At 48.3% G+C, this 18,483-nt stretch overlaps 2 protein-coding genes across 13 annotated transcripts in view; one reads left to right on the top strand and one right to left on the bottom strand.

Annotated features, from left to right (window-relative positions):
* The window catches only part of GPS1 (G protein pathway suppressor 1), a 17,170-nt gene extending 10,692 nt beyond the window's left edge, over positions 1–6,478 (bottom strand). Inside the window, exons 1-3 of one of the 2 annotated variants that reach the window (XM_065563811.1) lie at positions 6,340–6,441; positions 4,601–4,804; positions 2,295–2,387 (exon numbers count right to left, since the gene is read on the bottom strand). In XM_065563811.1, the coding sequence (XP_065419883.1) occupies positions 2,295–2,387; positions 4,601–4,804; positions 6,340–6,372 (330 nt within the window). In that variant the 5' untranslated portion in view covers positions 6,373–6,441. Of the gene's footprint in view, positions 1–2,294; positions 2,388–4,600; positions 4,805–6,339 lie in introns of both variants that reach the window. The other variant, XM_005283082.4, reaches the window with a different exon arrangement.
* On the top strand, positions 6,413–18,483 carry RFNG (RFNG O-fucosylpeptide 3-beta-N-acetylglucosaminyltransferase). Of its 11 annotated transcripts, none has more exons than XM_065563816.1 (10): positions 6,416–6,905; positions 8,182–8,375; positions 9,546–10,113; positions 11,320–11,368; positions 11,891–11,993; positions 12,437–12,590; positions 14,040–14,125; positions 14,214–14,379; positions 15,411–15,496; positions 15,734–18,483. In XM_065563816.1, exons 3-10 carry the CDS (start codon positions 9,616–9,618, stop codon positions 15,798–15,800), a joined length of 1,209 nt encoding a protein of 402 aa, XP_065419888.1. In that variant the 5' UTR covers positions 6,416–6,905; positions 8,182–8,375; positions 9,546–9,615; the 3' UTR covers positions 15,801–18,483. The 11 variants fall into 11 exon arrangements, with proteins under 11 accessions (XP_023960494.2, XP_065419888.1, XP_065419896.1 ...); XM_065563824.1 differs by having other exon boundaries at positions 6,440–6,905; positions 8,182–8,207; XM_065563822.1 differs by lacking the exon at positions 8,182–8,375 and adding an exon at positions 7,667–7,890 and having other exon boundaries at positions 6,446–6,542.

The following is an 18,483-nucleotide window of genomic DNA, read 5'->3' as shown; positions in this document are numbered from 1 at the left end:
TGCGGGCAGACTGAAATCAGCTCTGTGTGGGAGGATTCAGCTCAGCGATTTACCCAGCACTCACGTATACACCTCCTTTGGGGTGCAAACCCAAAATAATATTGTCTTGCACTGTATAGAGAGATTTGTACAGTGCAAGCTCATAAAAATCACCACCTCTCTCAATGTGGAGGGAGATATGCACAGCTCCCCCACCCCTCCCAGATATGAATTGTACAAACTGGTTTATAGAAAACAAAGACAAGTTTATTAACTACAAAATACGGATTTTAAGTGATAAGGGATAGCAAACAGATCAAAGCAGATTACTGAGCAAATAAAACACACAAACTAGACTTAATTCATACATTAAAGAAAGCGGCTACAAACAGTAATTTCTCACCCTAAATGTTGTTTCATGCAGATTGTAGCGTTTCTTGAAGATAAGCTGCACTGCTTGCAGCTTAAATCTCCAGGTATACCCTTCCCAGTCTGACCTCTCTCAGCCTAGGTCCCAGTCCTACTCCCCAGATCAGTCTTAGGTATTTCCAGCAGTCATCCTGGGCGGGGATTCAGTGAAGGACCAGGGACATTGATTGAATCATTTCCCAGCCTTAAACAGGATTTACATATGGTGGGAAACTTTTGTTTCCCAGTGTGATCCCCATGCCTCTTCAGTGGAAAAGTACCAGCTCAAGATGATGTCCTGTCCCAGGTGACATGATCACATGACCTTGAAGTGTCAAAGCTACCATGAGACAAGGTTTTTTGTAATGTCCACAGGAAAGAACTCCAGGAATATGGGAGACCAGCATCTTCAAAGACCCATCGCATTGTCTTTCCTAATGGCCCATTCAGCCTGATTGCCTGTCTGGTGAGCATTTCCCAGATGCAAACACTTTTGCAATTGATACAGAGTTTATATTCCTAACTTCATATACAGCAATGATACATGCATACAAATAGGGTAATCATATTCAGTAAATCATAACCTTTCCAATGATCTCACAAGACCTATCTTGCATAAAACATCTCTTAGTTATGCCATTCATATTATAACAATATTTTTATGAAGAATATGGGGTCCAGCATCACACTTTCCCTGAAACAGTTGCAGCTCTGGGATACTGCAGGGCAGGTAGGGTTCAAGTCTGGGTTCAGGCAGAGAATGCAGCCCTTCCAAACTCTTTAGCTTTGACAATTCCAGCTAGTCTCAGCTGGGAAGCTTGAGATTCAAGAATAAAAACCCCATTATAATTATACCCTTTAAGAAACATGGCTATCAACTGCTCAGAGTAAAGCGTAAGCCTGAGAAGAAAGGCAGATTCACCTACTGGTACCAGAGGGATGCACTAAGCCAGCATTTCTCAAATGAAGCCACTGTGGCTATCAGGGGTTTTCCTGCAGCCAAAACAGTCTCCTGGGCAGAGATGGGGAAGAGGGCAAAGCAGCCCCTCCTCCCTGCAGTGCTCAGGGGCAGGATTCACCCCTCCCTCTCTTCAGCTACACACACCTCCCTTCAGCCACAGGGTTCTGGGGGTGGGCTTATCCCTCCTCCCCCAGCTATGGGGCTCTTGCTTCAGCCCCCCTCCAGCTTCAGGGCTTTGGCCTCCCACACCCTGAATCCAGCTGTGGGGCTCCAGCTCTTGGCTTCAGTCCAGAGCGGTCGGGCTTCAGCAGGGCCAGTCTTACAGGGTGCAGTGGTCAAGAGGCAAGGAGTGGGGTGAGAGGCTATGGAAGGGTGCTTGGGGCAATGGGGGCTATGGGAGACGGGGAGAGGCAGCAGGGGCCAGAGGCAACCGGTGGAAGGCCAGGGGAGGCAGCAGGGGCCAAGGGCACCAAAATACAACTATACATTCTTTTTATTATTGAGTCTGAAAAAAACCTACATTAATAAATTACAATGATTTGGACCTGTATATGTGCATATTTGTTTGTTTTTCCTAAAGTTAACCAAATCTTTCAGGAAAGTTTGTCAGAATGGCCACTAGTAAGAGTTGGTAACTACACTCCGAGGCCACCAAAAAATTTGTTGTGAGAACACCTGCACTAAGCCATCTCAGAACAGAAGTTACATCAAGGCTATATACAGTGCACCACCAATAGGACGACTTCCAGCCCTCCCCCAGGAGATGCAAGAAAGATTAGCATAGGAAAAGAGGCTCATTGTTACTCTATCACCTCCCACACAGGAGTTGCTGTCAGACTGCTGCTGAAATATTTACAGGAGGGAAATGAGAGTGGAGTACTCTATAGAGCCTTCAAAGGGGAGAGACCAAGCACAAACATCTCTCTGCCCCTCAATTAGTACATACCAGAGTTGGATTTTCCACCACATAGTTGATATCAGGTGCATTCTGCTGATCCTCTTGTGGGTCTACGTCAATCTGCATAGGCTCCACTGCGCCCTGCAACAGCAAATATGGGGTCAAATATGGTTCATTCACATCCCCACAGGAAACAGCTTGCTCAGACAGACTCCACTTAAACACACATGTAATGGAGAAATGAAGACACTGCTCTTGAAAAATCTTCTCTTTAGGATCCTACCTCCCACACAACCCCATTCCTCAGAACTAAAGGCTCCTCCAGAGTGAGAACGGCTCACTACCATTCACAAACAACACTTTCCCTCCTTCAGTAGCTTTTCAAGCAAGAAAATGCAGGAGCATGAGAATATCTTCTAAACATGTAGCAGCAGCATCACAGAGATGCATGGCATATTCCAAAAAACATCTTTTCTGAGCAGGGTCAGGCAGGTCATCAGCTGAGGGACAGCACTACAAGTGGGGCTTGGAAATACCCAATGTGCACCCATACACCACACCAGCAATTCTCTGAAACTAACACCTTTCTCTCTGGGATCTTATTTAAAAACAAAACAAAACAAAAAAACCCACAATTCTCTAGCTGTTCTGGTTGTGAAAAAAAACAAACAAAAAAAAAACCATGAACAAAGTAAGCTGCAGACAGGGTCTGCAGAAAACCTAGAACAGTAGCTGTGGGAGGTGTGAACTGCCCCATTCATCTCTATGAAGAATTAATACATGCTTCAGGTAAAGGCTTGTCTATGCAGGGAAATTTACTGCTATATAGTTATAATGCCCTGTGTGCAAATTTATTCTGGAACAAGAGTGCCTTTTTCCAGCATAGCATGTCACTTGGAAAGCAACATAAACTATACTGGAAAAATTTCAGAGTAGCAGCCGTGTTAGTCTGTATCCGCAAAAAGAAGAACAGGAGGACTTGTGGCACCTTAGAGACTAACAAATTTATTAGAGCATAAGCTTTCGTGGACTACAGCCCACGGATATGCATCCGAAGAAGTGGGCTGTAGTCCACGAAAGCTTATGCTCTAATAAATTTGTTAGTCTCTAAGGTGCCACAAGTCCTCCTGTTCTTCTTTATACTGGAAAAAGGCATGCTTATCCTGGAATAAGTGTGCCCAGCTGAGGTGTTATACTGGTGTAACTATACAGTGGTATAATTATACCACTATAGTTCTACTTGTAAATTTCCCTGTGCAGACAAGCCCTTGGACTGGAAAGAGTCAAAGATGTGGAGAACGTATTGCAAGCAATGACCCTTTTTGATGCCATAAGTCGATAATGCTTCAGAGATAACCACCATATTCCCCCACTCCAGGGTCATAATCAAGCTTCACCCAGGAGACCCAAGCACAAGGAGGCCAGCAAAAGCAAACAGCCCTGAGAATAGTATTTTACATAAAGACAGCCACACTGGGTCAGACCAAAAGTCCATCTAACCCAGTGTCCTGTCTTCCAACACTGGCCAATGCCAGGTGCCCCAGAGACAACGAATAGAACAGGGAATCGTCAAGTGATCCATCCCCTGTCACCAATTCCCAGCTTCTGGCAAAACACACCATCTTTTCTTCCCAATAATCTGAAATGTATCCTATATTTTCATAGGCTCTGCTCTTCCCCGGGAATCAAGGGTAGAAAGTGAAATTTTTTTTGAGAGGGGTCATGGAAGTTCCAGAATTCCTAGTTCTAAAACTGACAACCCATTGGCTCTCCTCCCACCCCCCATTTGCTCTGACATATTGCATAACTCCAAAGTACACAATGCTGACACGACTTGAGTGACAAGAAGATTTAAGTGAACTCTGTCAAGGCCCAAAGTAAAAGCAAGCCAAGATAAGTATACAGAGGAGTGTTTTTCAGTTGCCATAGTTTGTTATTCTCTCTCCGGAGAGAGAGACAGACAGACAGACACTGCCAGTGATTCTATACACCAGTGCTCAGGACAACAATAATGTACAAATCCAGCTGGGAAAAGCCCAGATACAGAACAGGAACAGTCCTCTTCCATCACTATATGGGGCAATACTCTGCATCACCCCCACCCATGAGATTCCTCTCTCCAACCCCTCCACCCCCAAGACAGGGGGAAATGCCTTCACCACAGTAACTTTGAATTAGGATTCTGAAGAGAATGTACACAATCGGTTGTTGTTCTCAAATTGGTTATTCATTTTTCAGGTAGTCATAGTTTTCGTACAAACATTCACTGTCACAGAGTAGTTAAAACTCAATTCACTCTCACTCACTCCCCAAGTTTTTCTGAACCCACATGAGTGGGCTCTTTTTTAAGGTACCTCATAAAGCAGTGTACAAGCTGACAAGCTGGCACTCAAGCTGAAGTCTCCTGCTGTACTCGGAAGGAAGAGGTCTGACCTACTGCTGTGGGGAGTGCAGTATAGATCTGTCACTGATGAAGAAGCTGAGCTGGGAGCTGAGCTATCCCTCATCCTGTCCTGACTCTCTGCACCCCCTCTCCCTGACACAGAACTTGCCGGCTGCTAAAGGGAAGAAAGACAATTAACTTGCGGAGGGATTCATGGGGCAGTCAGTCCCCAGACATTCCTATGCTTAGCATTCCTACTCCCTTTGGGGTTTGAACAGTGGCTTATAGGTTCTTACATTCTTACCTCTTCACTGCAAGCCTTCACCTCCTTTCTACCTGCTGATTTACTGGGCAACACTCCCTCACCTCAAGAACTTACATGTAACTGGCACACAATGAATATTGCTTTAGAAATAAATATATTTGAAAGCAGCCCAGCAAAGCTGCTATAATTATTGGGAATATTGTCCCTTCCTTCAACATACTTGTTTGCATGCTGTTCATGTAATGAGTGGTATAAGCAAGCTAGATTAATCTCCCTGAATTTTCTGCTAACCAGTTGTTTCAAAAGACCTGGTCCAGCTCTGTTGGCAGGAATGTACAACTCCTACAGAAAGATCAGCAGCCAGGAGAAGTTTAACATCATAGTCCAATAAAATAAAAACGATAGCTAAAGCATAGTTCTCAGAAAGTAGAATAAAGTAACCAGCAGCTATTGTAATGTACATGGTACATTGCAGACTGGAGCTAGCAATAACTATTGTAGTATATAAGAGAGGAAGCCAAACTGTGGCTCAGGAGCCACATGTGGCTTTTACCATTAAAGTGCAGCGCCCCCCCCCCCCCCCCCACACTCTCCCCCAACCAGACAGACTGGCAGAAGGGGAGCTAAGGGCCTCTGCCTTGCAGCAGAGTGGTAGAGTAGGGGCTTCTGCCCAGTGGGGAGGGGAGTCTCAGGGGTTCTGCCCCAGATGGCACACCTGCTGGGGCAAGGGGCTTTAACAGGAGTTGGGCTGAAGCTGCTGGGGCAGGCAGCTCCCACGGGGATTAAGCCCCAGCTCTCAAACGTCTGATGATTGTCACAGGTGGTTTGGAGGATCGGTAAGTTTGGCCACCCCAGTATATGAGTCACTAGAACAGGACCAGAATATTCTGCACCTAATTTCGTTTAGGGACCTTAGAAGTCGGCAGCTGTACGTGCTAACGGCCTGAATCGCTACAGGAAACGTTATAACGCAGCTCCCAACGGGCCGAGGCTACGCCACTGAGGCAGGGCTACGGAAGAGCCTCTACGATCCAGTGCGCAGCGAAACGGGCACAGCCCCAGGCACCCGGCACGCAACGGACCGGGCCAAACGGCTCCGGGCTATGGCGGAGCCGCCCCAGGCCGGGCCGTGGAGAAGCTGCGCTCGAGAGCAGCGGGGCGCCCCGTGAGAACCAAACGCCGGGAAACACTGCGGCGAAGGCGGCACAACGCGCCAGGCCAAGGCCTTCGGACGCCCCGGGAGCGAACGGGCCCCGGCCCGCCGCCGCCGCAACGTCCAGAACAGAGACCGGCGGGGAAGGGGCCGCGCCGCCGCCCCGCAGCGCTCCCAGGCCGGGGGCTCGGAGCGGATCCCGACGGGACAGGAAACCCGGAGCCGGGGCCACAAGCCAGCGGGCGCCCGGCAACGCGGCACCCGCAGGCCCGGCCCTCGGGAGACTTTTTACCTGTAAATTAAAGACCTGGACGGGCAGCGGCATCCTCCCCCCAGAGCCTTCACTTCCGGGTCACCTCCTGCTCCGTGCCTTCCGGTTAACTTTCACTTCCGGGTCACGCAGCCCAGCCGTGGGCCCCGACAGGTGGAGCCCTTAAAGGGCCCGCGGCCCCTCTGCCGCTCGGGGGATCTCGGACTCCGAGCCGGCCGGCGGGGGTAAGGGAAGCGACGCCACCCGAGAGCGGGCGGGCAGCTGCTGGGAGAAGCCACGGTCTGGCCCGAAGTGACCATCGTGAGGTGGGGGACGTTCCTGATACCTCCAAATCTGCAGTGCCCCCCGGGACATCCCGCGTGATCCCCCACGTGCAGTGCCCCCCGGGACATCCCGCACCCCGCGTGCAGTGCCCCCCGGGACATCCCGCACCCCACGTGCAGTGCCCCCCAGAACATCCCACATCCCGCGTGCAGTGCCCCCCCGGGACATCCCGCATCCCGCGTGCAGTGCCCCCCGGGACATCCCGCACCCCACGTGCAGTGCCCCCCGGGACATCCCGCACCCCGCGTGATCCCCCACGTGCGGTGCCCCCCGGGACATCCCGCACCCCACGTGCAGTGCCCCCCAGAACATCCCACATCCCGCGTGCAGTGCCCCCCAGAACATCCCACATCCCGCGTGCAGTGCCCCCCGGGACATCCCGCACCCCACGTGCAGTGCCCCCCAGAACATCCCACGTCCTGCGTGCAGTGCCCCCTGGAACATCCCCCACGTGCAGTGCCCCCCAGGACATCCCGCGTGCAGTGCCCCCTGGAACATCCCCCACGTGCAGTGCCCCCCCAGGACATCCCGCACCCCACGTGCAGTGCCCTCCTGGGTACCCACGAGACCTACTGACCCCGGGATATCCCGCGCCCCACATGATCCCCCATGTGCAGTGCCCACCGTGACATCTCCCACCCCACGTGCAGTGCCCCCCAGAACATCCCGCATCCCGCGTGTAGTGCCCCCTGGAACATCCCCCACGTGCAGTGTCCCCCGTGACATCCCGCACCCCACGTGCAGTGCCCTCCTGGGTACCCACGAGACCCACCGAGTGCAGTGCCCCCTGGGACATCCCGCACCCCACGTGCAGTGCCCCCCATGCCCAGGTCATCCCCCACCCCACGTGATCCCCCACGTGCAGTGCCCCCCAGCACATCCCCCGCCCCAGGTGCAGTGCCCCCCGCGCTCAGGACATCCCCCTCACCCCACGTGATCCCCCACGCGAAGTGCCCCCCGGGACATCACCCGCCCCACGTGCAGTGCCCCCCGTGCCTGTCTTAACCCACAGTGCCTTCCCCAGGGCACCAAGGGTGACCTGCATCACTGTTCCATATTCTGTCTGTCTGGGTGCTTGCTGTGCCCATCCTGGACAGCGAGAGCACGGGGAGCGCCCTGCAATGCACAGGCCGGTGCCGCAGCTCCAGCCCCGAGGAGCCCACGGGTTCTCAGAGACACAGATCTGACCCGAGAGTAGAGGACGCTTGTCCCGAGGCCAATGTCCCAAGCCACCCAAACAGATGAAAGGTAAAATGAGTCCAGCTCAGCCTCTTCTGTAATATTTGTAGATCAAGCAAAAAGTGAAACAAAAAGACTGACACAACCTGAATGTGTTTAATAGGGGGGTTGATACTTTTGGGGAGGTCTCAAGTTGGCATAACAACCAGCTGAAGTAGTCTAGAAATAGAAGGAAACAAGGAAAACAGTTTATAGTTGGAATCACTGTAAATATGTTTTAACTGAGTAATTTTAATGAGGAAAGGTTGCTGCACCTTTCTGGATGGTGCTTTTCCAGGGGTCACTTGACAACTTGTTTAGGAACCTGTGGATGGAACAGCTTGCAGGTGAAGAGCAAGGTTTACAGTCATGGCTGTTGCCACCTGCTTGGGGCAATAACATATACCTTGAAAAAGAGGAAATCAGTGACATCAGCACCTACATCTGGTTCTGCTGAATCCTGAACTCCACATGGGATGTGAAACAGAACTGCCTGTTGCCACACCATCTCTTGGGTGACATCTTCCTTCTTCATCTTTTTTCTTTCTTATCATTTCCTTTTGGTCTTCTATCTAATAAGAGTCCGGTTTAACCAGCCAAGACAAATCCATCTTTTGCAACACTACTGTAATGAAAAGGCAAACTGTAAACAATGTTCTTAGCCCAAATAGTAAAAGTTTGCTAAATCTGACAATCTAATAAGACAGTATGCTGTGACTATAACTTTCCAGCAACTGATTTACAAACAAAAAAATCCACTGAAATAGAAGCTGCACTTTCTACCTTTGCTAGTTTTTCTCTCTCTCTTCATGTGTGTTTTGTCTTGAAGGAAACAGCAACAACTTTAAGTGAACACTGGATGTCTTTCTGAAAGATGTGCCATGACTCAAATAAAAGCTATGATCTTGATGCAGAAATTAGTAGGTGTGGTTCTTTTGCCTGTGTTGTGCAGATCAGACTAGACTCAGAGGATTATAATGGTTCCTTCTGGACTTAAAATGTTTAACTATGAACAAATCAAGACAGTCTAAACTGATTTTTTTGTTCATTTGTCCCCAACATGGACAGTTAAAATCATCTTTAATACTACTTAAAAAGATGATCAAACAAGGGACTTCCCCCTTTAAACTATACACAGAAAGAGAATAAGGGAAGTTCTTTAAATACAGATTTCACTTAACTCCTTAAATTTCAAATGCTTTTAAGTGTTTTTCCTTTTTGTGTGTGTTTAATAAAAAGTTACGTTTTTAATGATAGCTGTTACAGTGGAAGTGAATAATAACTTGATACAAAACCCCAAAACACAATTAACGGTCTACTGTTGTAGCAGCAAGCAAGGGATTTGAAACAAGGTCAGAGAGTGACAGAGATACCGTTATCAATACAGCAATACCTATAACTGAGAGTGGGTGTTGGTGTTAGTATGACTGGGGTGGTGCTGAGGTTATGGTGACTAGGGACCGCAATGTATGTGCACTGGGGAAAGGGTGACTAGGGAAAAAGAAGTGTCTTGAGGTAGCATGTAAAAGAGGAAAGTGAGGTTTCATGGGGCAGAGGCAAGCAGATGTTCCAGGCATAGAACACACCCAGCTCTGCTGGTTCCGTGGTTTGTAAACAAAATATAGCAAGACTGTGATGCAAGTCTGTCTCACAGAGCCCTCAACCTCTCCTATTCTCTCCTACAGAGCTGTGATCCATTCTATGTGACGCAATGTCCCAACTGTACAACATGGCAGGGGCCCTGGGGGCTGAAGAATGACACTTTCCTGCATTGGGCTCAGTAAAATCTGCTTCCTGCTGTCCGTGACCTTCTGTGCTTTCCTTCTCCTGCTAATCCCCAAATTCCAGACTACCTGGAGACATAGGGGCTATCCACAACCCCGTCCACCACCTCCTTTTAATGCTTCCTGCAAAAGTGAGTTCCACCACCCGCAGGCAGAGCCCAGTTCAACAGGCCATTTGGACAGTGAGGGAACTGATATTGCACACAGTGTGAAAGATGAAACTGTAGAAAAATGGGGGGATTACAGCCTACATGCTGGGGGATCCAGCCTTAAACTTGAGGAGCAGGATGGGAGCCCCACCAGTCCTCTTCAAACTATGTTGAAGGACCACCATGGACCTGCAGGTGATTCCACTAAGGAGAATCTGGAGCTGAAGGATATTTTTATTGCTGTGAAAACTACAAGAAAGTATCATAAAACTAGGCTGGACTTGCTCTTCCAAACCTGGATTTCGCAGGCCAAAAGACAGGTGAGAGATCTTCCTCACAAGGATAGGACAATTATAGTGGGAGCCCCTCTCTCTGTGACTGCAGGTTCAAGATCTGCCATAATCCCACTGCCCTCCATGGTCATGCTGCAATTTCACTCTGTGTATTCCCTACCAGTTCATTAAACAGGTTCTTCCTGCAGGATTAGGAACTGAGTTCCTGTAAATAGTCCGTCTGACCAAAAGCGTAAGATGAGCTGCTACTAGGTGGTAGAACATTAGTCTGGATGCACAATCTGTCTTCTTGCGGCCTGGGGTCTGTAACTTGTGCAGGAGTGTTCTTGGGATTGATATATGCTTGGATAATTATAACCTTGCGTGTGACTCTAATAAAACTTGCAAGGCAGACTCTGTTGAGCTTGAAACTAGCAACCAGAGCTGAATCCACAGTGGTGTAAGATAACATCCCTAAATTCACTTAAAAGGCTACAGGTCCAGAGAGAAGCTGCAGCCGGAGAAAATGTGCCAAGCTTGGTATAATGGAGGGAGCCATTGCATAGTCATCCACAATTCCTGATGCTAGTGCTGATGTGTCTGAGCCAATACTTTCAGACGATCTGCTCTTCAGTACAGTGACTGGGTCTTTGTATGAGATGTAGCATAGAATCTGTCCCTTAATGTAGAAGTTTCAATGCATTTGCGGAGATTAACAAAATCCTATCCAGATGTTTTGAATCTTCTCCACCTGTCGGGGGCAGGACATTGCTACCAAGTGGATCTTTTTTTCCCTTACTTTCATTCTTCCCCAGAATTCTGTTGATTCCTCTAGGCCCATTGACTATCTGGGGCAATATCCAGCCGAGCAGGTGTGCTATCTTTTAGGATGGGGTGGAAGAGGAGATTGCAGAGGAACAAACTCCTGAAAAACAGCTTGTTCCTGAATTTGGGATGCCTCAGCCCTGCCCTGAGACAGGAGGGTAGTTCTGTCTTGGATTCTCTGCTAAAATTGCCAGTGAGGGATCCAGTCAATACTGAATGTGCTGGTGGGTTTTCTGATGTAGAAACCAATCCAATAGGCAACAGACCAAGTTAACACCAGTTCTTTTCACAATGGCCACTGAAAAATAACTAGATAAATTACTAGCAATTCTAATTGGGGACTGAGTGAAGCTAAAATTAATTGGTCCATTTCTGAAATCTTTGGAAAGGGAAGCCCCTTTTTTCCTAATGTCTTTGTGTCTCCCACAGACGTTTATATTCACAGATTGGGAGGACCGTGAACTGCGCCTAAGAGCAGGTAAGCCATGTAGTTCAAATGCACACTTGCTCCTTTGACTACGGATGCTGACTTGCTGCCATCCTCTCCCTCGAGGAGCCTCATTCTGTGCTGTGCATGTGATTGGTGAAAGGGAGCTGGAAGCTCGGAGGAGGGAAATGCTGTTTCCTTCTTTCCTGATTCGGATTTGTAGGACCTTCATTGACATCATTCACTGGGTTAATCTTCACATTCACTTTTTTCCTTTCTGTTTGTAAGTTTCAGTGTAGCTGTTTGAGGGTTAATGTACACGAGCCCCCTTGCGCACTGTCCCTGTACATGGCTCATCTTCCCTGCTGTCTGGCTCCATATTCATGTGCTCTTCACCCTATGTGCTACATGCTCACTCTGTAAGCACCACACACCCTAAATGCAGCTCTCTACATGTGCAATGCATGTGCACCATGTCCATGTTTCAGGTTCGTGCTCCAGAGGTGCACATGCTGTCTCTCCCAGATTATGCATTCACCCCAATCTTGACCATTTTGACCTTCATTTCCTTAGGAGATCACATGATCAACACCAACTGCTCTGCTGTTCACACCCGCCAGGCACTCTGCTGCAAGATGTCTGTGGAATACGATAAATTCCTCGAATCTGGGAGAAAGTATGTGAGACTCATTGTTCCAAATGTAGCTTTGTTCACTCCAATTCTGAGTTCCAGGGAGGTCCCAACATTCTCCTTTCTAGTTCTAGTAGTGAGTGAGCATGATCCAGGCTGTGATCCCAGAGGGTGGTGGTGATGAGCATAGGGAAGGGGTAGCAGCAGAAAGAGAAGCACTTCTAGACAAGAGTCAGGTAAAAGGCTATAGGGAGGAAGAGCTCACAAGCGGCCTACTGACTTCAGCCTCTCTCCTAGAGTTGAGAAGTATTGGCAGCTTTGGCTTCTAACTTTTGCATTTTCAGTCTGAGGGCCTTTTTTTTCCAGTCGCTTTGCCCCAAATCTGAGAGACTAAAATCTTCACTGTAGAGAACTCAGTACATAGAAACTTTACATCGCTTCCTCAGTGCCTCGGCTGTGTGACTGTGTCTGCCCTGCTTTGTCTGCAGATGGTTTTGCCATGTGGATGATGACAACTATGTGAATCCACAGAATCTCCTGCGCCTCTTGTCTGCCTTCTCACACAGCCAGGATGTATATGTGGGGAGGCCAAGCCTGGACCACCCCATTGAGGCAGCTGACCATGTCCGGAGTGATGGATCAGTAAGCATGCTCTGTAACTGTCCCTTCTGCCCCCCTCCCGCAGCCTCTGAGCGAACAGTTCACAAGATCCCATGTACAAAACCTCTGAGTTAATTTGCAATTTACAAATGGTCTTGTGAGCTGAACAGGGATTCTTCTCCCTTCACGGGTAGCTGTGGGAGAACAGGCTCCCCCTACTTCAACATTTGGGTGTGAGGAATGCTCCCTTAGAACCCCTCAGCCAGGTCAGTTTCTGCAGTTATCGCCATTCAGTTCTGGGAGCCTTCATTTTGATCCTCTTTTACTTATGATTATTAATCACGTTTTTACAGTAATGCCTATATATACCAACCAAGAATAGGACCCCGTTGTGCTAGGCACTGTACAAACACAGCAGTAGTAGCCAGCCCCTGCCCCCAAAGAGCCTACAGTCAAAACAGATGAGACAGACAGGGGGTGGGGGAAGGGGTAGAACACAGAAGTAGAGTGAACAATGTGGTGGCAGCAAACATCATGTTAGTTCAATGGCTTTTTTGGGGGGAGATAGTTAGGAGGGAATCTGTGAAATGGAAATAAAGGTGAAGGGAGAGGGGACACTGAAGGGCAGGGAAGAGGAAGGGAACAGGTCAGGGAAGAAGAGGGTAAGAGGGACAAGTGTGGTATGAAGCTAATATGAGGAGATTAAGGGAGGAGAAGGGGGGAGGGAGAGGGCTGGAGCAGACAGCCAATCAGCATAGGCAGGAAAAGTCCAATCAAAACTGTAGAGTCCTCTGAATGTCAGGCTTTCTATCCTAGAAAGTAACATCTCAGTACTTCATCTGCTGCCATCCTGAGCTAACCTCAGGAGATTAGACAATCGCTCTGTGACTGGTCACTTCCAGTAGTGAGCAATCATTTCCCTGGCACCCCAGTGTGTCTCAGTCACAAGATACATGAGCATCTCTATCTTGAGGCGCAAGTACCAAGTTGCCAGGCCAGCAGATACATTTCCTGGCAATGCATCCAGGTGAACTGGCCTGTTATGAAAAACCCTGCATGATTAAGTAGTCTCCTCAGCCTTAATCACTTGGCTCCAGCAGGGCTCCTCTTATTTCCCCAGAGAAGCTTGTTCCGGGCTATGACTCTGGAGGGCAGAATCACCATACAGAGGGTTGCACAGGGGAGTTGGGCTTCTCCTCAGTTCTCCATTGGGACTCTGGTTTTCCATTCCCTGTGTGCTCCCTGTTTCACTCAGACTCCACTGGCCCTGTGGTGGCAGCTGCAAGGTGGTAAGAGTTGCCTTATGAGAGAATGTCTAGCTTCCAGGAGTTCAAAGCGGCAGGGGTAGCCCAAAGTCCAGATATTTGCTCAGATCATGTGTCCAATATGCTGCAGATCAGAAGATCCTTTTCCCTACCCAGGCAGATAGGAAAAGCTGAGTATCATTAACAAGTGTCTCTTTTTTTTCTTGTTGCTTTTGCTGTTCACTAGACAACTGTGAAGTTCTGGTTTGCCACAGGTGGAGCAGGGTTCTGTATTAGCAGGGGCCTTGCCCTGAAGATGAGTCCCTGGGCCAGGTAAATGCACCTCAGTAGCAGAGACCCCATGGCTTTGATAGGATTAAGCATGCATTTGACTCTCCAACTCCATCCTCTCTCCTGACAGCTTGGGTAACTTCATCAGCACTGCAGAGAGGGTGCGTCTCCCTGATGACTGCACCATCGGTTACATCATTGAGGGGCTGCTGGAGGTGAAGCTGCTGCACAGCCCCTTGTTCCATTCTCATCTGGAGAATCTGCAGAGACTACGAGGCGAGTCAGTGCTGCAGCAGGTGAGGCAAAGCCTTGTGCCTTGCTCAGAGCAGGCCCAGACCTTTGAGACGCTCCTCAGTCTGATCAAAAGAAATCATCTCTGCAGGTGCAGCTACCTTCTCCCTGGTTTTCAGGAAAGGCAGATGGTATCAGGCATGTAATTTCACCATTACACAAAGCTGCTTATGTAGTTGACCAGGGCAGTCCCATGTCCACCTCCTGCATTTGGATAACAGGCACATTTCCGTCCTGGCCAGCTGGGTCACCTTTAGTTCTCCCCTTCTTTGACTGTCCCTTCCAGCCCCAGCCATGCTGTTACCTTGCCACCTCTGTCTTCTTCCTTTCCAGTCCTGAGGCACACGAAATTACATAAGCTTGTTTTAAAATAATTACTTCTACAGCATTTTCTTTGATGGACAATAGGTGGTGCTGTAAAGCTGCCCCAAACTAAAATTCCTCCACTACTTATCCACGTACACCCTAAACAAGAACACAGGTTCCCACCCACAGAACACCCATTCAAATTGTTCTAACAGTTTTATTAGGCAATAAAAATGCACTTTCAGGGCCACATTCAGATCTGGTGTAATCACACCAGAAGTAAGCGGTGATGAATCTGGCCCTTCCTTTGTGATCGCCCTTTCTCCTGATATTAACTTTAACAGCTAATCAGAAAATCTTGTTGTTCCTAAAGATTATCAGAGAACTGAACTCTTAGGCTTTAGATTTAGGAAATATGTAATGCAGCCTCCGTATGGAAGAATGGTTTTCCAAGGCTGCTTATCTAAGCTTTTCTTGTCTCCCTCACTCTGTCTGATTTCTTCTTCCTGTTCTGCTTTGGATAGTCAGCAGGTTCTCTCAAAAGGCTTCTATCCTAAGTGAACCATTATGACAAAGCTAACTATCACCTTTTATGTGTAACTTCTGACACCCAGATCACCTAGGATGTCCCTTTCCCTTTAGATCCTCCTCCTTATCCCTCATTAAGACCTCTTCCACTCAGTCACTCTCTGCTATGTTGCAGGTTCTGACTTTACGTTTGCTTTTTCAGGTCACCCTGAGTTACGGGGGCCCTGAGAACAAACACAATGTTGTGAGTGTGGCAGGAGTGTTTGGCTTGCAGCAAGATCCAACCCGGTGAGTACCTGCTTCCAAAATAAATTCTGCTTGCCCTGTCCATACCTACACACTGCAGAAAACTCAAGCACCCAAGCTGGGTCAGCATTTCTTATATTGCCTCCACACTCCAATTGGGTTATGGCCAATTTCCCTGCAGTTTTGGGATGCATGAACATTCCAAGAGTTTTGGCTGAGGTGTCCCCAAACTGATGAGCTCATGTCTCATGTTGTCCTCTCATCTTTCTCTTTTCACAGATTCAGATCTGTCCATTGTCTTCTCTACCCTGACACTACCTGGTGTCCCACTAAAAATATACTGTGACCTCAGACCTAACCTTGCCATTTGGTATCTTACCTGCACAAGATTGGACAGGATGCTTTTCTTGGAGATGAACAAGAAAAATCTACAAAAGTAAGATCCCCTGATCACTTCATTCCCATGGCAGGAGTGTGAGGCCTCATCAGCTGCTGTCTGAAATATCCCAAGGAAGAAACTCTCCTACGCTTTGCCCTCTGGTCTTCCAGCAATTCATATAATGTCTCTAAGTTTAAGCATAGGCCCCCTCCTACTTCTTGTCTGGTTTTATCCATGCTTTGCTAGTTAAAAGCTCTGTGGCTATCACACGTGTTTGTACCTAACAAATACAGCGTGCAATGCAGTGCCTGGAATCATAGCACTGGAACTAGTGTTCTGAATAGGGCTTCTAGGGATCAGTCCCCAGTCATGCTGCTGAGATGCCAGGGCAGAGTATAGAGCCCATGGTGGGGAGGGAGGGATTTTTAATTTGGCTCCCTTGGAGGAAGAATGATTCAGGAACTTCTCCAGTTTATTTGTTCTTGTCCCAATGTCTTGAGCTGTGCAGGAATCTAGCTGAAACATCTGCACTTCCAGTCAGGCAGAGATGTGTTTACCAAGAACAAAATTATGCCAGTCTGCCCTGCATGACAGGCTGAGGACCACATCAGAACCGCATATCTTCTCTCCTTTAGCCCCCCTGGTCTTTTGAGTCTGGTTTCCGTGAGGATAGCACACTTGGCTCTCTTTCTGGTTGGAAGATGGTGATTTTCCATGATGGGCTGCAGATCCAAAGGTGCTTGGTCTTGGCTCATACTATTTCCTGGCAGTTTGATACTGAGAGAGATGTTTGTGAGAATACTATTAGGTCCCTCCTCCCAGTGTAATCCACAGCATGGTCCCTGGTTGGCATCTGATCCTGGATCGCTAAAACAGCCTGCAGCCTCCTTCCTGCTTCTGCAGTCTTACTGCATCCCAGCCTATGTGGGAGGAGAAACCTGGGTTAGCTGCAGTGCCCTGAGGTGTTGTCATTTGGGGCCTTTGACTGGACTGGTGTGATCACCCAGGCCATAAATGGACCTTTGAGCTTCAGGCCTGGGGAAGATCTGTGTTCGCTTTTCCTCTGCAAGCCAGCCAGCAAGAGATGCGGCAGAAGAAAGGCTTGCGCACTCCCTCCAAGTGAGGGGCTCAGCCTGTTGTCTGCAGAGCTTCTGCTGTAGGATTTGCCAGTGCTCTGCAAAGGAAAAGGAGTTTGGTTTTGGCGTGGGGAAAGAAGGGACTCCAAAAGTCTGTTGTTTTTCTCATAGTCCACACTGAGGCTTGCACACTCCATTGCTGGCATGGTTAGAAAGAGCAGTGTCAAAAATTACTTTGCAAGACCCTCCCTTAGTCTAATGGGCCTTTCACAAGATCTTCATTGGTTCCTGTTCCTAATGACTAACACTGAAATGGGGGGAAAGCAGCAGAATTACATATTGGCAAATTGTAATTCCAAGCACTGTGACCTGAGCATGGAGCTGTCAGGAAGGAACTCTTGGTTTCTAATTCCATCTCTGCCACCAATGCACTGTGTGGCCGTGGGTGAGTCATGTGACCTCTCCCATTTGTAAAGTGGGTAGAGTATATAGGCACACCTCTCAGGTATGCAGTCATGAGACTTCATGGAGTTGGGAATAATCCTCTTCAGAAAGAGTTACACAACTCTCCCTAACAAAGACCCTTTAGGGTTTATCCATGCATATTTTGCTGCTTTCTAGAGAGACTAATTCTATTGAGGGATAAGGTCCAGGCCTTCTAGCTGTCACAATCCTGAGTCTTTCTCTCTGACTTCTCAGATGTTGTGACCCTTCTTTGCCCTCCTTCATGCTTCCTGATGTGGCACTAACTCCATTCTTTGGCCAAGAGGCCAGGCTGGGAACACTGGAATTGCCAGACTTCATCAGATCAGTGGTCCATCTAGCCCAGCCTCTTTTCTCAGACAGTGGCCAGAACCAAATGCTACAGAAGATGCCATAAGAACCCTGCAGTAGGCATGTGGAATAACCTGCCTGCACCTTAGGTCTCCTCCTGATCCCTTCAGCCTGAAGTTTAATTTTGTCATTAATTACAACTGGATATTCTTGATAGCCATATAAATATCCAATCCTTTTTGAATCTTCAGTACTTGGCCTCAATGCCTGTCTTCCTGTGGCAAAGAATTCCATAAATTAACGAGTCATTAATGGGACTCTGTGCCTCTGAATGCTGATTAACTGCTTCTTTACTGCAGCATCTGTTCCTGGTCCACGGACTGCCCTGGAATTGCATCTTGCCAGATATACCACATGTGACAAATCAGTTAAGACTAAGGCCTGATCCTACTACTATTCAAGTCAATGGCAAAACTCATATTGATTTCAGTAGCACCAGGACGGAGTCTTAAAAGTTTGGTCCCATACTCTTCCTGATTCCCAGGGCTGAGCATGCTACCTCTTTGGCATGCCCACAGCTGAAAGGCCTATGGGCTGGGCTTGGAAAAGAAATGCATGCCTCCTGGATGGCAGTGCAGAGCACTGGCCTTTAACAAGCCGTTGTTTGGGCTCCTTTTAAGGTTTTTCATAAATGTTTCTAATATGGTAGCTGTGGCTGCCATAAGATGGGAGTGTTCCAGGCAAACTGGTATCTCTCATCTAAAGTGTTTTCTTTTAATTAAATAAATATTTAAAGGTGG

The sequence above is a fragment of the Chrysemys picta genome, chromosome 12, assembly GCF_011386835.1.
Source record: "Chrysemys picta bellii isolate R12L10 chromosome 12, ASM1138683v2, whole genome shotgun sequence".
Classification (NCBI taxonomy): Eukaryota; Metazoa; Chordata; order Testudines; family Emydidae; genus Chrysemys; species Chrysemys picta.
The sequence above is the reverse complement of the archived record's forward strand: the minus strand, read 5'-3'. Positions and strand labels throughout refer to the sequence as shown.

Coding starts and splice junctions, on each gene's coding strand:
- RFNG (XM_024104726.3), top strand. CDS start 9,616: ATGACACTTTCCTGCATTGGGCTCAGTAAAATCTGCTTCCTGCTGTCC. Junction 11,369..11,890: donor TGAACTGCGCCTAAGAGCAG/GTAAGCCATGTA, acceptor TCATTTCCTTAG/GAGATCACATGATCAACACC. Junction 15,497..15,733: donor TTGCAGCAAGATCCAACCCG/GTGAGTACCTGC, acceptor CTCTTTTCACAG/ATTCAGATCTGTCCATTGTC.